At 43.8% G+C, this 15,239-nt stretch overlaps 1 protein-coding gene across 3 annotated transcripts in view; it reads left to right on the forward strand.

The window, feature by feature from the left end:
* ARMH3 (armadillo like helical domain containing 3) overlaps positions 1 to 15,239 on the forward strand; it is a 127,232-nt gene that overhangs the window by 104,881 nt on the left and 7,112 nt on the right. For all 3 annotated transcript variants that reach the window (XM_064663107.1, XM_064663109.1, XM_064663108.1), the window contains exon 25: positions 13,964 to 14,080. In XM_064663107.1, coding sequence (XP_064519177.1) covers positions 13,964 to 14,080 — 117 coding nt within the window. The remainder of the gene's footprint in view (positions 1 to 13,963; positions 14,081 to 15,239) is intronic.

Below are 15,239 nucleotides of genomic sequence, written 5' to 3' on the forward strand. Positions count from 1 at the left end.
ATTCATACAGTCCAAAGTGGTAGAAGTGTTGGGGTTAAATTGTAGCACCATTTCACTGAAACTCCCTTATGTAAATGATTCTCAGAACTGTAAGATCAGAGTCTCTACAGAGTAAGCAGAAGTGTATCCCATTCTTCCCATGCTTCCACCCAAGCTGGCTTCTAGTGCTGTTGAATTCCTGAGGGGGCTGCTGAGCTGATATGCCTGGTTAGTTAGGAAAAGCCAAGTAGAAATTGAACTTGTGTGTATTAGTACAAGGTGCAGTTTCTTAAGAAATTAGCTAAGCAAGCATGAAATCCTCTTTAAAGATACTCAAAAATTCAGATGTGAGAGTAATACCAAGAGGGCAATGCAGCAGCATTTTGGGAAGAGTTTAAGGTTCCCATTTAAACAAAAATAGTTGTGCAAATAAAACTACCAGCCGATGCAGTACAAATTAGTTGTTTTAAAGTCTGGAGAAAAAGCTGCTGAGTTATTAATCCCTGAACTGAAGCCCTTAAGTCCTTTTAGTGAGTGATTTCTGCTTGTCATCTAATCCCTTTGAATCATAGAAAACAGACCTGGAGTTGTTCTCTGTGGTGCGGGAATAGGAAATTTAACCAGTGAGCTAAATAAATAAATTGATTAACTGGCACCCATAAGGAGCTGTGTATGCACTGTATCTAATTGTTTTCTTTATATTGTTGTCCTCAAACTTCTTGGAAGACACGGGTTTGTGGGTTGCACATGCAAAAATATGCTAAAACCCCCACCTCACCAAGGCTTTGAACCTTCAGCTTCAAAGATCATTTGTGGATCACCTCATATTGCTTTGGACAGTCTCTAATGGGGATGTTGCTCGGCCAAGCTGAATTTATGCAGTGAAAATTCAAGCTGAAATTGAACACATCTCAGAATCACGGAGTAAATCAAATCTCATTTCCTTGCTTGCAGACAGCGTGGGCTGTGTGGACTTTCTCCCTCCTCCTCGTCCTTTTCAGTAATTTTTATTCTACTGGGTCAGAACTACCTTTTTCTCATGAGAAATACTGAGTGACTTCACTGAGCTTATTCAAAAACCCATCAGAGCTAATAGTTTTGAAAACGTTTGATGTCCAAGAGGCACTTGGGAGCACTAAATCCTCACAGAGGGATTTTTAGGTTGTGGAACAATGGTGTCCTCCAAGCACTGCAGAAATTACCGTGGAGATGATATTTTCATTACAGATCCTGCAGGTACTGATCCAGGAATACGGCAAAAGAGAAATATAATGTGGAAGCCTTGATGATCAGCTTCATATCCCCAAGAGAGCGGCATCATCTTTGCCTGAGTCTTTAATATATCCCATCTCTATAGCCAGCAGGTTCTGTTTAGAGCTGTGACAGCAAAGGGTGCATGTTTGTAATTCAGAGGGCAGGCATTGTGGGCAAGTAGTTCTCCAGCTTGCTGTTCTGAGTGCTGATCAGCTCAACTTGAGGATTCAACAGCTAATGGTGCTTTGGAAGGGAAGCATAAGTTTTGTTCTTCTGTTCTCCTTATCTTTTGGAGACAACAGGGGCCAGCACAAGTCACCTTTTCCTTGATTGTCAGTGATGGGCATACAGCCAACACTGTAATCTTATCTGGCCTGTTAGCAATAAACCTCCCCTTTGTGTCACGTCCTTCCTGCCCATCCAGCATCTGAACCTCAGTGGACAGAAGTGTCACTGTCACAGATGCCTCTTCTCAGTCTCTCTCAGCCATATATTCTTAAGGAACTTCTCTCCTCTGGTGTTCTGTGGTTGTTGCTGGGAGCATCTGAATCATGAGAACACTGGTGCTGAAGAGGTGGTAGGTCTAATATTTTAAGGATGTAAGTGGAAGAAATATTGCAGGGATAAACGCTACATTCCAAGGCACACAAGCCCTTTTTGTTCTCCGAATTTGTTTTGATTGTAAGATACCATTTAACCATGCCAGGAATCCTTCTTTAGGGGCATAACTATTATCTTGGGCCCTGATAGTTTCTGTTATGTGTAAGAAGAAATTACTGAAAACAACTGAATGTCAGCAACCTTTGGTGTCTCTGTATTTATTTCAGAGAACGCACATGGACATCTTTCCCTGAGAAGGGCTGTAATAAGCAGCAGACAATTTGATTTCTCAGAAACATCTGAGCTGTTTTCTGTGTGTGGTCCATACCCAAGTCTCTGCTCCCACTCAGCTACAACTTGTTGGCTGTCTGCTGACCAGCTATCATGCACATCTCTATTTCAGTCAAAAAGTGTCTCAGCCCACAGTGTTTAGCATCTCGTCAGGCCTGCCCTTGTTAGTGATTATCTTGGATAGTAGCCTCTGTGTTTCCATCTGTCCTGATAGCCATTTAAATGTTCCTTTTAAATTAACTTAACAGTCAAGTTTAAGCAGTTCTGATTTTGCAGGGAGAAAATGTTTTCTATGCTGGCCATGAACGCTTCCAAGCATAAATGGTCTCGTCCTGTTTCAGTTCTGGTCATTGCCCAGATGAAGTTCCAAAAGAATGACACATCCCAACAGCACAAAAGGGGATAATTCAACAAATTAAAATGTTAACAAGCTTCACTCCTTCAGTATGTTGTATCAGAAATGATTTGGTTCCTTTATTTCTGCCCTCATTACAGACTTTGTCCTTTCCTTTTCTTCCAGCTGTGCCATGAAGATTACTGTAGGATCCAAAAGTGTGTCTGGGGTTTGTGAGGAGTCACTTAGTTTGGGGAGATTTGATTTGATCTCATTGTCTTGCAAGGAATTTCATCACTGTCATAATTCTTACCAACTTCATTCTCAGTATCTCAGTCATCTCTGCTCCTTCTTTACCTTCTCGGTCCCTCCTGATGTCAATACTGCCTGGTCATCAGCACCCTCAGTGCTTGTGTATAGAACAAAGAGACTTCACAGTTGCACAGTAGAGTGTCTTATTCTGCTGTAAGTACCTTTGAAGGAGGAACTCCAGACTTTGGATTGCAGTTTAGGTAACCTGCACTTAGATTGACTTAAACCACACTTGGCACTGCAGCCTTAGAGCAGATATTTTGCAGCTGAAGTTAGCTTTTCACTACAGGATTTTCTGTTTGTAAGATCATCCAGCAGCTTATAGCTGTCGTTTCCCACTCCAGATTTGCAAAAGCCTTAAGAGCTAGAACTTTTATATGGGTTGAGTCACATAAACTTATAAGCACTGCCCACCTTTCCTTATTAGCTACCTACCTTAGCATACTGCTACTACAGTCTTTCTAGCTATTTGTAGCTACAGCTATTTGTAGCTAACCAAGTGACTATAGATCTTCTATTTCTTTTGGGCTCTATCTTTAGAAAGCATTTTTGCAGATTGAATTTATAAGTCTCTTAGAATCATTAAGCTGTAGAAAAGTCTGCTAGATATTGCCATACAGGAAAGAACTCTCAGAGTCATTGTGATAAGCCTGGAAATGTTGTCTCAAGGCTCAACAGTGGTCATAAAAGCAAATAGAGAATTAGAAATTATTAGAGAGAACACAAAAATAAAGGAGGAGTACTGTGTTGTCTCTGTGTAAGTTCTCTGATAATCCATGTATTAAATCTTGTATATTGATTCCAATGCCCTTATTTCATAGAAGATACTGTAGAACTGCAAAATTGTGCAATAATCAAACAGCTATTTGCTCATTGTGTTTCTTGGCTATCCAGACTTCTTGCTTGTATTCAAAAGTTCTTGTTTTTCCTATCTTAGAACAGACTGGAGTTCATTTTCCACATGTGGTCAGTTAGTCAGATGGTCTCTGCATTTCCTCTTTCTTAGTTTCATTGCATTTCCTCAGGTCACTGAATTACTGCTTTTTATCACTTCCACTAATTGCTGAAATGTAAGTAGGAGTTATGGAACTGATCTTTCTAACCTTTGCCCCTCCAAACACGTACCTTCCTTCCTCAGTCCTAGCTGGTTGTTTCTCTAGCATGTCCTATATTGTTTTGACTTACTTTAAATACACAGCATCCACTTGGTTTGTAGCCAGTTTTTTGGAATCTTGGTATTTAGTTCTGCTGCTTCCTTTAATTAAATTTATTCATGCTGTGCAAACCAAGTTTAAAAAGACTTCTGATCATTAAAAAAAAAAAAAAGTCATGAGGTAGGTTGGCATCTACTTTTTCTCAGCAAGCATCAGACCCAGGGTTGTACATTCATAGAGGCCATTTGCTTGCTAGTTGCTGTAAAAGATCAAAAAATAAAATCAAAATGCATGGCGAGCTCTCTAGCTTTTTGGAGTGTCTGTGTTCTCCTTTCATTTTTCTTCATCTTCAAGTCAGAGTCCTGGTGAGTTCTGGTTTGGTTTTATTTCTGAGTCAGTCTGTAATCATTATGTCTTGTAGAAGTTCATGGTTGCTGTGTGGGGGGCACAAGCTCTTGGATCCTGTACTGATTTCTATGAACCTGACCAGGTGATGTAGTTCCAGAAGCTTCCTGTGACTGCAGGTGTTTGATTAGACCATAACCAGAATAAACCTCCCCATTGTTTTTCCCATGGGCACAATTAGGTTTTGGTTTCTTCGAACTGGAACAGTGCACTTCTGTCCAGGTTTGATTGAATAGAAAGGATTTTGTTGCATATCCTGTCTTAATCTGTTCTTTAGACAGCCTTATTCCTGAGCCAACTGTCTTCTGGGAAAATTTGAATTTCTTTACTAGGAATGAGTTTCCTCTGGTGTACATCAGGTATCCTGTTGTCACTTCATCCAGGCAATCTAAACTGAAAGCGGTGTATTTGAGTTCCAACATTTGTCAGGATGCTTTCTGACTACTGGCCCTGGAAGAATTTTATTTCAAACCTTTTCTTAAAATCTTCAGCTCCTTTTTTTAAGGTTCTTGTAGCTGTCTTTGATTTCTGTAATAGTTTTGTATGTCCTGGTTTCTCAGTTCATCTGGAGCAGCAGTTCATGACTTGAAACTCTTTTATCTTGTTTGTGGACATCAAGGTTACTGGTCTTGCTTTGGTCGGTTAAATGGTGCTAAAGAGCTGCTCCTGCTTATTTTTTTTCCTTTGTGTTCAGGAGGACAAGGTCTGCTGTAAATAGAGAACTGCACCAAAGGTTGCACACAAATCACAGCATTCATTTGCTGAATGCTGGTTTAGCCACTTAGGCTGAACGGGTGATATGAGTGATAACAGTGAGCATAAGGATGCTCTCGTCCTCTTGTCTGACACTTTGGTGACAGTGGTTGATTTACTGCTCTGCTAGAATGCAGCTGGTAGATAAAAAGCCTCTCCTGGAACAGCCCATCACATTTCAGCACTTAAGTTAATTGTAAGCACAATGGGGAAATAAAAAAATTAACAGTCCAGTCCGTAGCTATCTGCAGTGCATTTCAAGCCTTGGCAGAATTGCAAGTGCTCTTATGTACCTAGCGGTGAGAAATGTTTTCATAAATGCCACCAGCTGGAGATAAGGGTTCACAATTCCAAAATGGGCTGTAACTCCAAAATAGCATATCTATCTATCTCGGGGTTTTATGCTCCTGCCATCATCCAGGCCTTCCTTTTGCTGCCTGCCTTCCTCACAGAATTTCTAAAATCAGGCAAGCTTAGTGGGCCTCATTTAGTTTCTGGCATATATCCCCTTCCAGATCTAAATATCTGCTCTGGAGGCTGTTTATTTTATGAATTGGTAATTTTTATCATTCGTTTCAAGATCTTTGACTTCTTTTTCCCTGCCTGGGTTTTGAAAGTGCCAGTGTTGTGCAGTACATGGATGTTTGTTCCCTTGGCAGAAACCCAGTGAACCTGTTTTCCTACTTGAATGATGCAGAATTGCCCCCTGTATTTCCTCTGGAGAGCCTGTCCCTGCAGTCTGGGAAAGGGTGCCCAGGGTCCCACAGTGAGTGCCAGGTTCTTTGTGCCGAGTGGGATACGTAGATCAGTATAAACCCACTGACCGTCTTGGAAACTGGAAAAGTGAATTGGTCTTGAGAAAAACAGTGTGGGGCTACATGCATTTTTGCTCCTTGTGCTCCAAAACCCGAATGGGTTGAGTAAAGTGTATTTAATGTGTGTGGGAGCTGTCATGTGTCTGTAGATGTGACTTCTTGTAATTACTATGTAGCAAAAGTGTTCATGGCATAGGCGCTCGGTGAGGTGGGCAGGCTTTCACCTGCCTGAATGCTGGAGCTCAGAGGGTGTCATTGCACAAGACTCCTTAGCCCTAGTGATGGCTACAGAGTTGTCCAGGGTTATCAACCACATTCATCTCTTCTGTTTGTCTATATCTCTTACAAATTAAGTCCCCTGAAAGCTGTGCACAGAGACCATAAGTCTCTCTTAGTTTTTGCCTTTGTCCTTATTTGCAGCTTTTCTATTTCTTAAAGTAACTTTTGATTCTTGCAAATGCCTGTCCAATGAGAGCTTGGCATAGGCACTGTTTTTATGCATTTACAGCTTCTCAGTGGAGCTGGATAACACTTTTGGCTTTGGGATGTTCTGTAAGCTGTGTGAGTTCTAGATTGGTTGGATCAATGAGTCTTTTCCCAACATTAGAGTCGAACACCTGAGGCTTCTAATGGATTATGGGTTTAAAACATTTCTGGAGCAGATAACTCTTGTCTCAAAACAGGATGCCATCTCTGCTAGCAGAGTTCAGAGAACAACAGTCATTTTCTGAGTGAGCTCATAAATTATTTATTTTTAGAAGAGGCACCTGTGGGCAGAGTAGAAAGACTGTAACCAAACCCTCCCACTCCATGGATAGAAACTGTCGCCTTTGTAGGCTTGTTCCTTTAAAGATCACAGATCCCTGTGAGATCATTGAACAAACATCTGAGCTACTGTATATCATCTGAGCCTGACAGAATGGCTCTATGCTGAGCTGAGGAAAAGGGGGTGTGAAATGTCCCTCCTTGATGTTGCTAAGTAAAATAATAATAATGATAATCTTTCATGTACGATCAAAACCTTTTGCCTTGCGTAGAGAACTGGAAAGGCCTGGATTTCAATACCACTCAAGTGCAAATATATAAAAGCGGTCCTCAGGAAGGATTTGGGACATGGAGAGTTAGACTTACCTCATGTTTGGCTAGGCACAGAGTAATTCACTGAGCACAGCAGGACTGCCAGGAGTGACTGGCAGGGACAAAGGACGAACTAATGGGCAAAGACTGTTCACTCCCAGTCCTGGCTAAGGCACAGTGAGTTGAACAGAGGGAGATTGGCAAACACAAACTAGCAACTGTCAGAGTAAACCTGATGGGAACTCTGTGCAAGGAGGCCCTGCACCAATCTTAGCAGTGGAAAGCAAGATGGGGCACCTCCTCTCCCTATCTCCTGGCTAACTTGTCTTTGCTATATGCTGCTCAGCCTTGTCCATGTGTCCAACTCCAGGCACTGAACAAGACTCCCATGAGTCCCATCAGCTTTTGGTTCTCCACAGTCAGGACTGGAGCATGTACTCATGGTCCAATTCCGCCCTGGGGCTCGTGGGCAGCTGTGCCCACCTCTGCAGGCCATTCTGCCCCCCAGTGACCTGCAGACCTCCTGTGCCTTGCTGCCCAGCAGTGCTGGTACATCCTGCATCAGTGGTGTCCTGTTTCATACCTCAGAGGAGAAATCTGCCCTTGCTTACTTTCGTTTGATCCTTTGGGCTGGCTGAACTTTTTACTATTGGGAAAAAACCTTCCTGCCAGGATTTTTTCCTGTACTCAGGGCAGACGAGATGATGCTTCCTACTCTGGAAGTGACAGATGTGTGAGACGGTGGGGGCTGTCTGAGCAGCCAAATGCTCTCATCCAACACCAAGAGAGAGCCATAGGTCCTTCACTACATGTAGTGCAAGCTGCTGGATGCAGGAGATCTGGGGCACCAGAAGAGGAATGGCAATGTGCTGCATGTCTTGAAAGACACATATGTGGCCTGACTACATTTGCATCTCCAGCCCAGATCTTTGTCTTTCCCACCAGACCCACTACACATCCTCTGGATCCATAGATATGTGCAGTACATGAAGCATGTCTTGGGAATCTGAGTTGTTAAACTATCCTAGGGACATCCTCCTCCTTTTCCTCTTAGCATTCATGAACATGGAATTAATAGTCATGGCTTGATCACCATGGGGTGAGGAATGGTGTTAAAGCATCAGCACTGCATTAGCTCCGGAACAGCTGCAAAGGTAAGGTAGTGCTGGGTCAGACAAAAGCTCTGTGCTGCTGCTGGTCCTGGGTTGGGTCCTTTCCTGGAAGCCAGTATGAATGGCAGCTGCTTCCAGCACATGTGCGTAGCACTGGCAGCCTTAGTGTCTCTGAACTTGGCTCCTGCAGACTGTGAAGAGGAAAGGGAGAAGGAGACACATGCAGCTGGGGTTTGGGCAGAGTCTTTTGGAAAGTGTGGCAGCTGTGTGTGTGTGTTTTTATTTAACTTCTAATTATTTAGTTATGTTCTTTGTCTGTGGTGCTTCTGGGGATTAATTTCAGCAAAGACTCCAGCCTGCATCAGCAACTTTAAAGTTGCTCTGTGAGAAGTGTGATGGCACTTGGAAAAAAAAAGTCATTTTCCATATTAATTAGAAGATAGTACTGGAAAATTGATGTCAATTACCTGACACATTATTATGGAGAGGCAATAGCCTCTTCGTAGTCCAGATGTCAGCAGCCTTTTCATTACGATGAGAAATGTTGCTCTTCAGTTGAATTCATGAAGAGAAATGCTCAGGGACTAGGAGTTGTGGAGATTAGTGAGGGAGAAAAAGGGGAACATTTGTACTAAACCTGGAATAAACAAGCCAATTTGAGGACTGCAGTGTAAAATGTACATTGGGCATTCTACTGGAATGGGAAAACCATAATGTCCTACAGCCTCCATGGTCTGAACTGAGGGGACAGACTGCTGAGTTTGCTTGTGGTGTTTTGGGCTTTGCCTGGGTTTGGGAGGTGGAACTGCCAGAATTCCCTCTGTGTGTGATACACAGGCAGTGACAGGCACTCCAACACCTCTGCAGGGAGGATTGTTTGTCTGTCCCTGGCTGCCCTCTGCCCCTGTGCCATGTCTGTGCAGTAGCGCTGATGAGAGGTCAGCATTACGTGCCCCATAGACTGGCTGCTCCATCCTCTGGCATGGGACAGCTGGGATGGAGCACCTAACTTTTCTGTCCTGTGAGGGCTTGCTAGGCTTGATCTGGAGAGCCTCCCCCCATCCTAGCCATGTGAGTGGCACGGAGCTGGTGTGTGGGGCAAGTGCATTTTAACCTGGGGGTTGTTGGGATGTTTTTTTGCCTTTTACTTGACTTGAGATCATTCAATCAGTGCTGTTCCAACTGCTCTGTCATGGTAGCTAATTACTGTCTTAAGGGCATGGAGAGGCTTTAGCGAGGTACTGGTGATGCTGACTGATTGCATTCTTGTCCTTTCCTGTGCTGATTTAAAAGACAGTGTAGAGACCTTGATTTCTTCTTGCTTCTGTTTTTCCTTTTATTTTTCTGTCGTTACCTGTGCATGCTTCCCAGAATCTACCCAGCACCAGGTCCTTTGCTGGGTGCTGTGAATTGCTGGTGCTCTCTAATTTTATGTTCCAGTAAAGCAGAGAGACTGCAGTTGCAGATGATGAAAGATTCTGCAGGTTAAAAAGTTAAGTAATGAAGCAAATGGTGTCTTTCAGACAGATGGGCCCTAGTGTTGCATGTTGCCTGTTAGATTTCATTGCCAGTTCAGCTTCTTCTCTGGCTTTGCTGCTAACAGTGACCGTGTGCTGGGTAGGATAGGGATAGGAAACTGCCCCATGTTTCCCCAGGACAGGCTCTTCCAGAAGGTCTGGTCTCTCCTGGGAGAGTGTAGTATGTTGGCTCTTGTTGAGGATCGGTCGGAGGGAACAGCTCTGGTGCAGTAAGGAAGGAGCCTGTGTGTAGTGAGTGTTACAGCAAAATTGTGGTCTGTTTCGAATGCTGGAAATTGCAGGGCAGGGGCAATTGGTTCTGGGAGAACTGGTTTAAGAGCTTGTGTCCTCAAGAGCCCACTGACCCAAACAATGGAGGTTGTCCGTCCAGTTTGCAAGGTAGCGATAAGCTGGTGGATGGAGCAAAGTAAAGAGGCAAAAACTCTGCAAAATAATGTTGTTTCTCTAGGTGCAGTGGCATGGCAGGACAGGGCATGGCATGGGTGGGATGCTGTGGAGAGCTGAGCCCCACATCAGCCCTTCTGTCAGAAGCCAGCCCTCCTACTGTGTTGCTCAGGGGATGCCTCTGCTCACAAGTTGTTGATGTTACTGGGGAAGGAGAGTTTGGGGGCATGGGCAGTTGTAGCTGCAGGAGGAAGCTGAAATCTGAGTGCCACAGAAAACACTTGCTCAGAGAGCAGCTCCTGAAAGGTTGGTTTGGGGACACAAATGCAGGGACCTGAATAGCTAATGTTTCCCTGGAATTTCTGGAAAGCAGTCAGTGAGTGAGCGATGGGGCAGGGGGTTAATTTGATGGCAAATTATCTTTAAATTACAGTGGTGCAGCTCCATTGACTTCAGGTTGGTTGCAGTGGAGTAAATGAGCGAATGTAGCCTCTGGGTCTGATACAGGTAACTGCAGGAAGGGAATTTAGCAGCCTTCACTCTTCTTGTATTGACTGTCTGAGTTGCTCACTTCGTCATATTGCTTTTTTAAGACTCCAATCCCCCTAAGGTAACCAACAAAAAGAGGTTTAGATTGTGACTCCATTAGGGTTTTTTTCCACTGTAAAGATCCAGTAAAACATTTTAAAGAAAAATAGATTGCCCTGCGTATTCACCCTTGCAATCTGAGGAGTCACATCAAGCTCCTTTGAAATAATGTACAGTCCAAATTCCTCTATCCTTGCCTGACACTAGAACTGGTGTTTTTCCAGATGCCTGTGAGATTGTAAGAATCTGAATGACTATTTAAAATCTGTTTGAGAGAGTCCAACTAAAAGTCCCTTCTTTTAAGTCATTCATACTTCACTATCTTGGAATTCATGTTTTCTGGTTTAGAGACTTCTAGGAAGAACAGGTTGGACATGACCTTGAAGGAGAAATGCTTTAATCTCAAAATTAAATTCCTCTAGTTCTTTTTGTTTGATGGAAAGGTGCAGATAAAGATCTCGTGTGTTTAACGAAAAGCGCTGTTCTTCCTGCGTAGTTTTCCTGAGCAAAAGTCAAAGCAGCACGTAAGGAGAGCAAAGGATGCTAACACACAGTCTTCTGTTACACAGAGAATTTTAGTTCCTTGTCATCTGTGTTGAAAGCTTTTAAACCTTCATGTTAGATGCTCTTAGTATCTTCTGCTGCTCTTTAACCTGTCCTCTGTCTAGCAGCTGCATCTTAAAGAGCAGATGAAATTGTCTCAAGGATGGCAGATCCTAATCTCAGTAACAGTTTCTATCCATTACAAGGTATGAAGTGAAATTATCTGTGAGTGGGTTTATCTCAGATCCCACGTAGCATTTTTTCTCAGCAGCAGCAAGAAAGGGAAATTATCAGGCAGCGGGGAGAAGCTGTTTATTTTTAACTTACTCTTTCTTTTTAAGTTCTATCTCATTATTAAGGAGTTAAGGAGTGGAAGCCAATGAAATACGTAGCTAAAGGAATAAGCTGATCTCAAGTTCACTGCAGAGACTACGATAAGTAGTGGGTAACACAGTAGAGACTTCGGGGCCTCTTGTTCCTTTCCTGTCTTCCTCTTAAGGTATCAAACTGAGTTCTTAGCTGCCTTTCAAAGGGGATGCAGGAGGGCTGATTTAAAGGATACTGGTTACAGAGCTCACTGCTGCCCTCAGAGTTTATTTCTCTTTACCATGGGTTGAGGATACCTCTGAATATCTGAAGAGATTTCTGCTCAGAGCTAGCAAGGAGGAATCCTGATTCTTTTGTGGAGAAGCATGTCCATCCATTGTCTGGGCACACCTGTATGGCATTGTGTATGGCTCTGCATAAGGGAACACAAGGAGAGTGAAGAGGAGCTCAGGAGTTCCTGGGAAGTGGGGTAGCCCTGAGTAAAATGCCTTCAGCCTTAGTTACTGCTGGAGAAGCCTGTTTGGTTCCTCACCTTTCAAACAAGGTTTTTCCCCTGCAGCTTATTAATCTTAGTCAATTTGGCTTCCTCCAATTGACAGGAGCAAGATGCTGGATTCTTTATTGCTCAGAAGAAGGTGCATTATACTACCGTGCTCTATCCCTAGTGGATAGTTATTCCTGTACCCTGGTGGCTTTCTTTCATCACTGCTTTTGGCTCTGTGATACTTCTTGCAGCTTTGGCACACAGGGACAAGAAGGGCAGGCTGAATTTGGAGGTGGCTGTCATTGCAGAGGGTTCTTTCTCTCTGCCAGTGAAGCTGACAAACAGCATTAGGAAACGAGTCCTGGAGAGGAGGCTGTGTGCTTTCACAACAGCAGGACACTGTCAGGCTGTTCTTAAGTAACATTGCAGAATTAGAATCAGAATTAAAATCAATTAGGTTGGAAAAGACCTCTGAGACTGAGTCCAAATGCTTATTCCTACCCCACTTTGTCTGTGCAGTGCTGGAGGACAGCTGAGCTGCAAAGTGACTGCTGTATGACCATCTCACCTGGGAAACACTTTTGGGACCCGTTCTTTGCCCCTAATCCTTGATTAGGTGATGCCCTGTGGCTTCTATCACCTCAGGCTCTAGCATGAATGTCTCTGTGGACCACTGCCACATGCAGAGTTTGGAGGAAACAAGCTTTTGAAGGAACCCTAAGCAAGCCCAAGTTTCCTGGCATAAGGGGTGTAAGGACGTGATTCAGTCCTGTAAAGGGGCAGGAGCTGCCAGCTGCCTAAAGGGACAGTTAAGGGTAGTGTTTACATTGTTGAGAGGACAGAAGAAGAAGTACAAGGGCTCTTCATTGTTCTAGTCACTGTTGTCTTAAATCCTCTGCAATGCTTTTCTTAGGATCTATTCTGAGTTGTGATGCCTTGGAGCAGAGTCCTTTTCCTTTGCACCTTATCATATGTGTCCTGCTGGCTGAACCTTGTCATAAGTGGGGGCTACTGTAGTGCAAACCTCAGATGCTGATATTCTGTTTAGCTCTCAGAGCAAATAGTAACAGCCTAGAAAGAAGTTCATGTCTTTAAGAAAATTGTTTCAAGCATGTTTGCCCAGGAGTGCTGAGCTCTATGGTTCCTTCTAGGAACATTATTGTTACTAACCATCTCACAAATGCTTTGAGGAATATGTTAGTCCATGCAATGCTTTGAAGCTAAAAATCATCGTGGGAGTCCCTCTTGGTGTTCCCTAGCTAGGAAAATGAATAGTTCAATAGGATAGAGATGTGTAGCTATGAATTTGCAAGTATAGCCTAGTGCTGGGAGCAGAGTAGGGCAGTAATAAAAACTATAGTGCTTTTGTTGCAGTGAAGGCAGATAGTAAAGTATCTCCTGGGCAGGAAGACCTGGATTTGTGTCTTCATCTCTTTCTTAAACCAGAGTCTGTACCAGGGATGGTCTTCTCTTAGTGCCTATCAGAAGCTTGTTCCCAACAGGAGAGAAGTGCAGTGTTCTGTATGGAAGCTGACCTGAGCAGCTGTAGAAGCTGGTAGTTTAGCAGGTGGTGAATGGTGATTCCCAAACCAGGAGGGAGTTGTGCTGGCAAAACTAGCCCTGGAAGGACCATGGGGTCAGGCGAACCCGTGTGTGTATAGTGCCTACTGTCTTGTATTTGTGTGTTAACGGGGTAATTAGCTGCATAATTTACTGAGATCATGTTTACTTCTGGTGACAGAAAACTGCTGCTGTCATACATATAGGCTCCATGCACTATTCTCATGAATGAAGAAATTCCATAAATTTGAGGACTCTTCCTTACTGGCATTAGGAAACATTCAGTGCTCATCTCTGTGTTGTCAGTTACGAGCCAAATATTGGCTGTTAAAGCCATCTATGGTGCAAAAACAACATAGGTGCCAGAGCTGTGATCTGTGTCAGCCTTGCTCCTCCTGTGGTGAGGTATCTGTGGATGTTGACTCTTCTGTTGTATTTGGCTGTCTTTGGCAGGTTTTGGAAGTGGTGCGGTCCAACTATGACACACTGACCCTGAAACTGCAGGATGGACTGGACCAGTATGAGCGCTACTCAGAGCAGCATAAAGAGGCTGCCTTCTTCAAAGAGCTGGTAAGCTGACTTGACTCTGCAGAATCAACAACCTTCTTTCAGACCCTTTGCTTATGGCCTGGGCAGTGGCATTTGGGGTATAGCTGAGGAGCCTTGTCACTTCATTGGGCTGCCTCAACAGACAGGGCAGGAGTAGGATCTGGACAGACACTGCATGTCTCGACAGATCTGAGAGCTTCCTGGAGCTCCCTGTGTGGCTGAAGAGGAACCTCCAGGCTGCTTAGGCCAGCACTGGTTGGTCAGTGTCTGTCCCTTTTGCCATGGCAATCCTCTGTGTTTTGTAGTGGTAAATTTGCATGGGGAGAAGCTGAGTGCTCCCACTTTGGGTTTATCACACAGAGCAACTTCGCTTTTTTGCTGTTGTTAAGGGGAGCACAAAGTATGGGACTGGGCAGAGTATGTGATGCTGGTGAAACATGTTCCTACTCGTTGCTTTCCTCCACCACTCACAAAATAGGGTTCCCAAGCAAAGATAGTGAAGGCATTCCCTAAAAATATCTCTTTCTGCAAGAGGAGAACACTGATGGTAGGAAATCCCACAAAAGTAATAGAGCAAATACAAAACTGAGTCCAAATAATTTGGGTTTGTAGTTATATTCTTCAGCAAGCTGGCTTGCTTCCCCTGCTCCGGAGAGCCCTGATGCAACTTTTCTTGTCCAAGAGCCACATCAGCAGGGAGGCAAAGTTTTTGTAATGTCTGGTATCTGAGGGGAGCCTGTTTTTCCTCACTCTGGAATCATTACAGCTTCAGCGAAGGGAGAGATCTCTAACTGTGGCAGCTTTCTCCACCAGTTTGAGAACTGATTCTCTCTCCCAGTTCTGTCCTTCCTGATTCATGAGTAATTGATGCCTGCCCACTCCATCACGAGTCTGCATTAGTTTGGGAATGTTGTGCATCCCTCTGTCTACTCTGCTCCAGAGCAAGCACCTGAATTGGTTTTGTTTCCTTGTATGGAATGCTTTTGAGGCCATTCCAGACATTGGGTAGTATATGGGCAAAACCACTTGCAATCACTTCCATGCCGTTCTTCTGTGTTCTTTTGTGCCTGTTTTTGTCTCTCTGGCTTGCTGTTTAATACCTTTTCTGGAACACATGCAAAGAAATTTGGCCATAGCCTTATTGTGACACAGGCTTCCTCTATTACTGTACTGTGGAAAT

The sequence above is a fragment of the Pseudopipra pipra genome, chromosome 8, assembly GCF_036250125.1.
Source record: "Pseudopipra pipra isolate bDixPip1 chromosome 8, bDixPip1.hap1, whole genome shotgun sequence".
Taxonomy (NCBI): domain Eukaryota; kingdom Metazoa; phylum Chordata; class Aves; order Passeriformes; family Pipridae; genus Pseudopipra; species Pseudopipra pipra.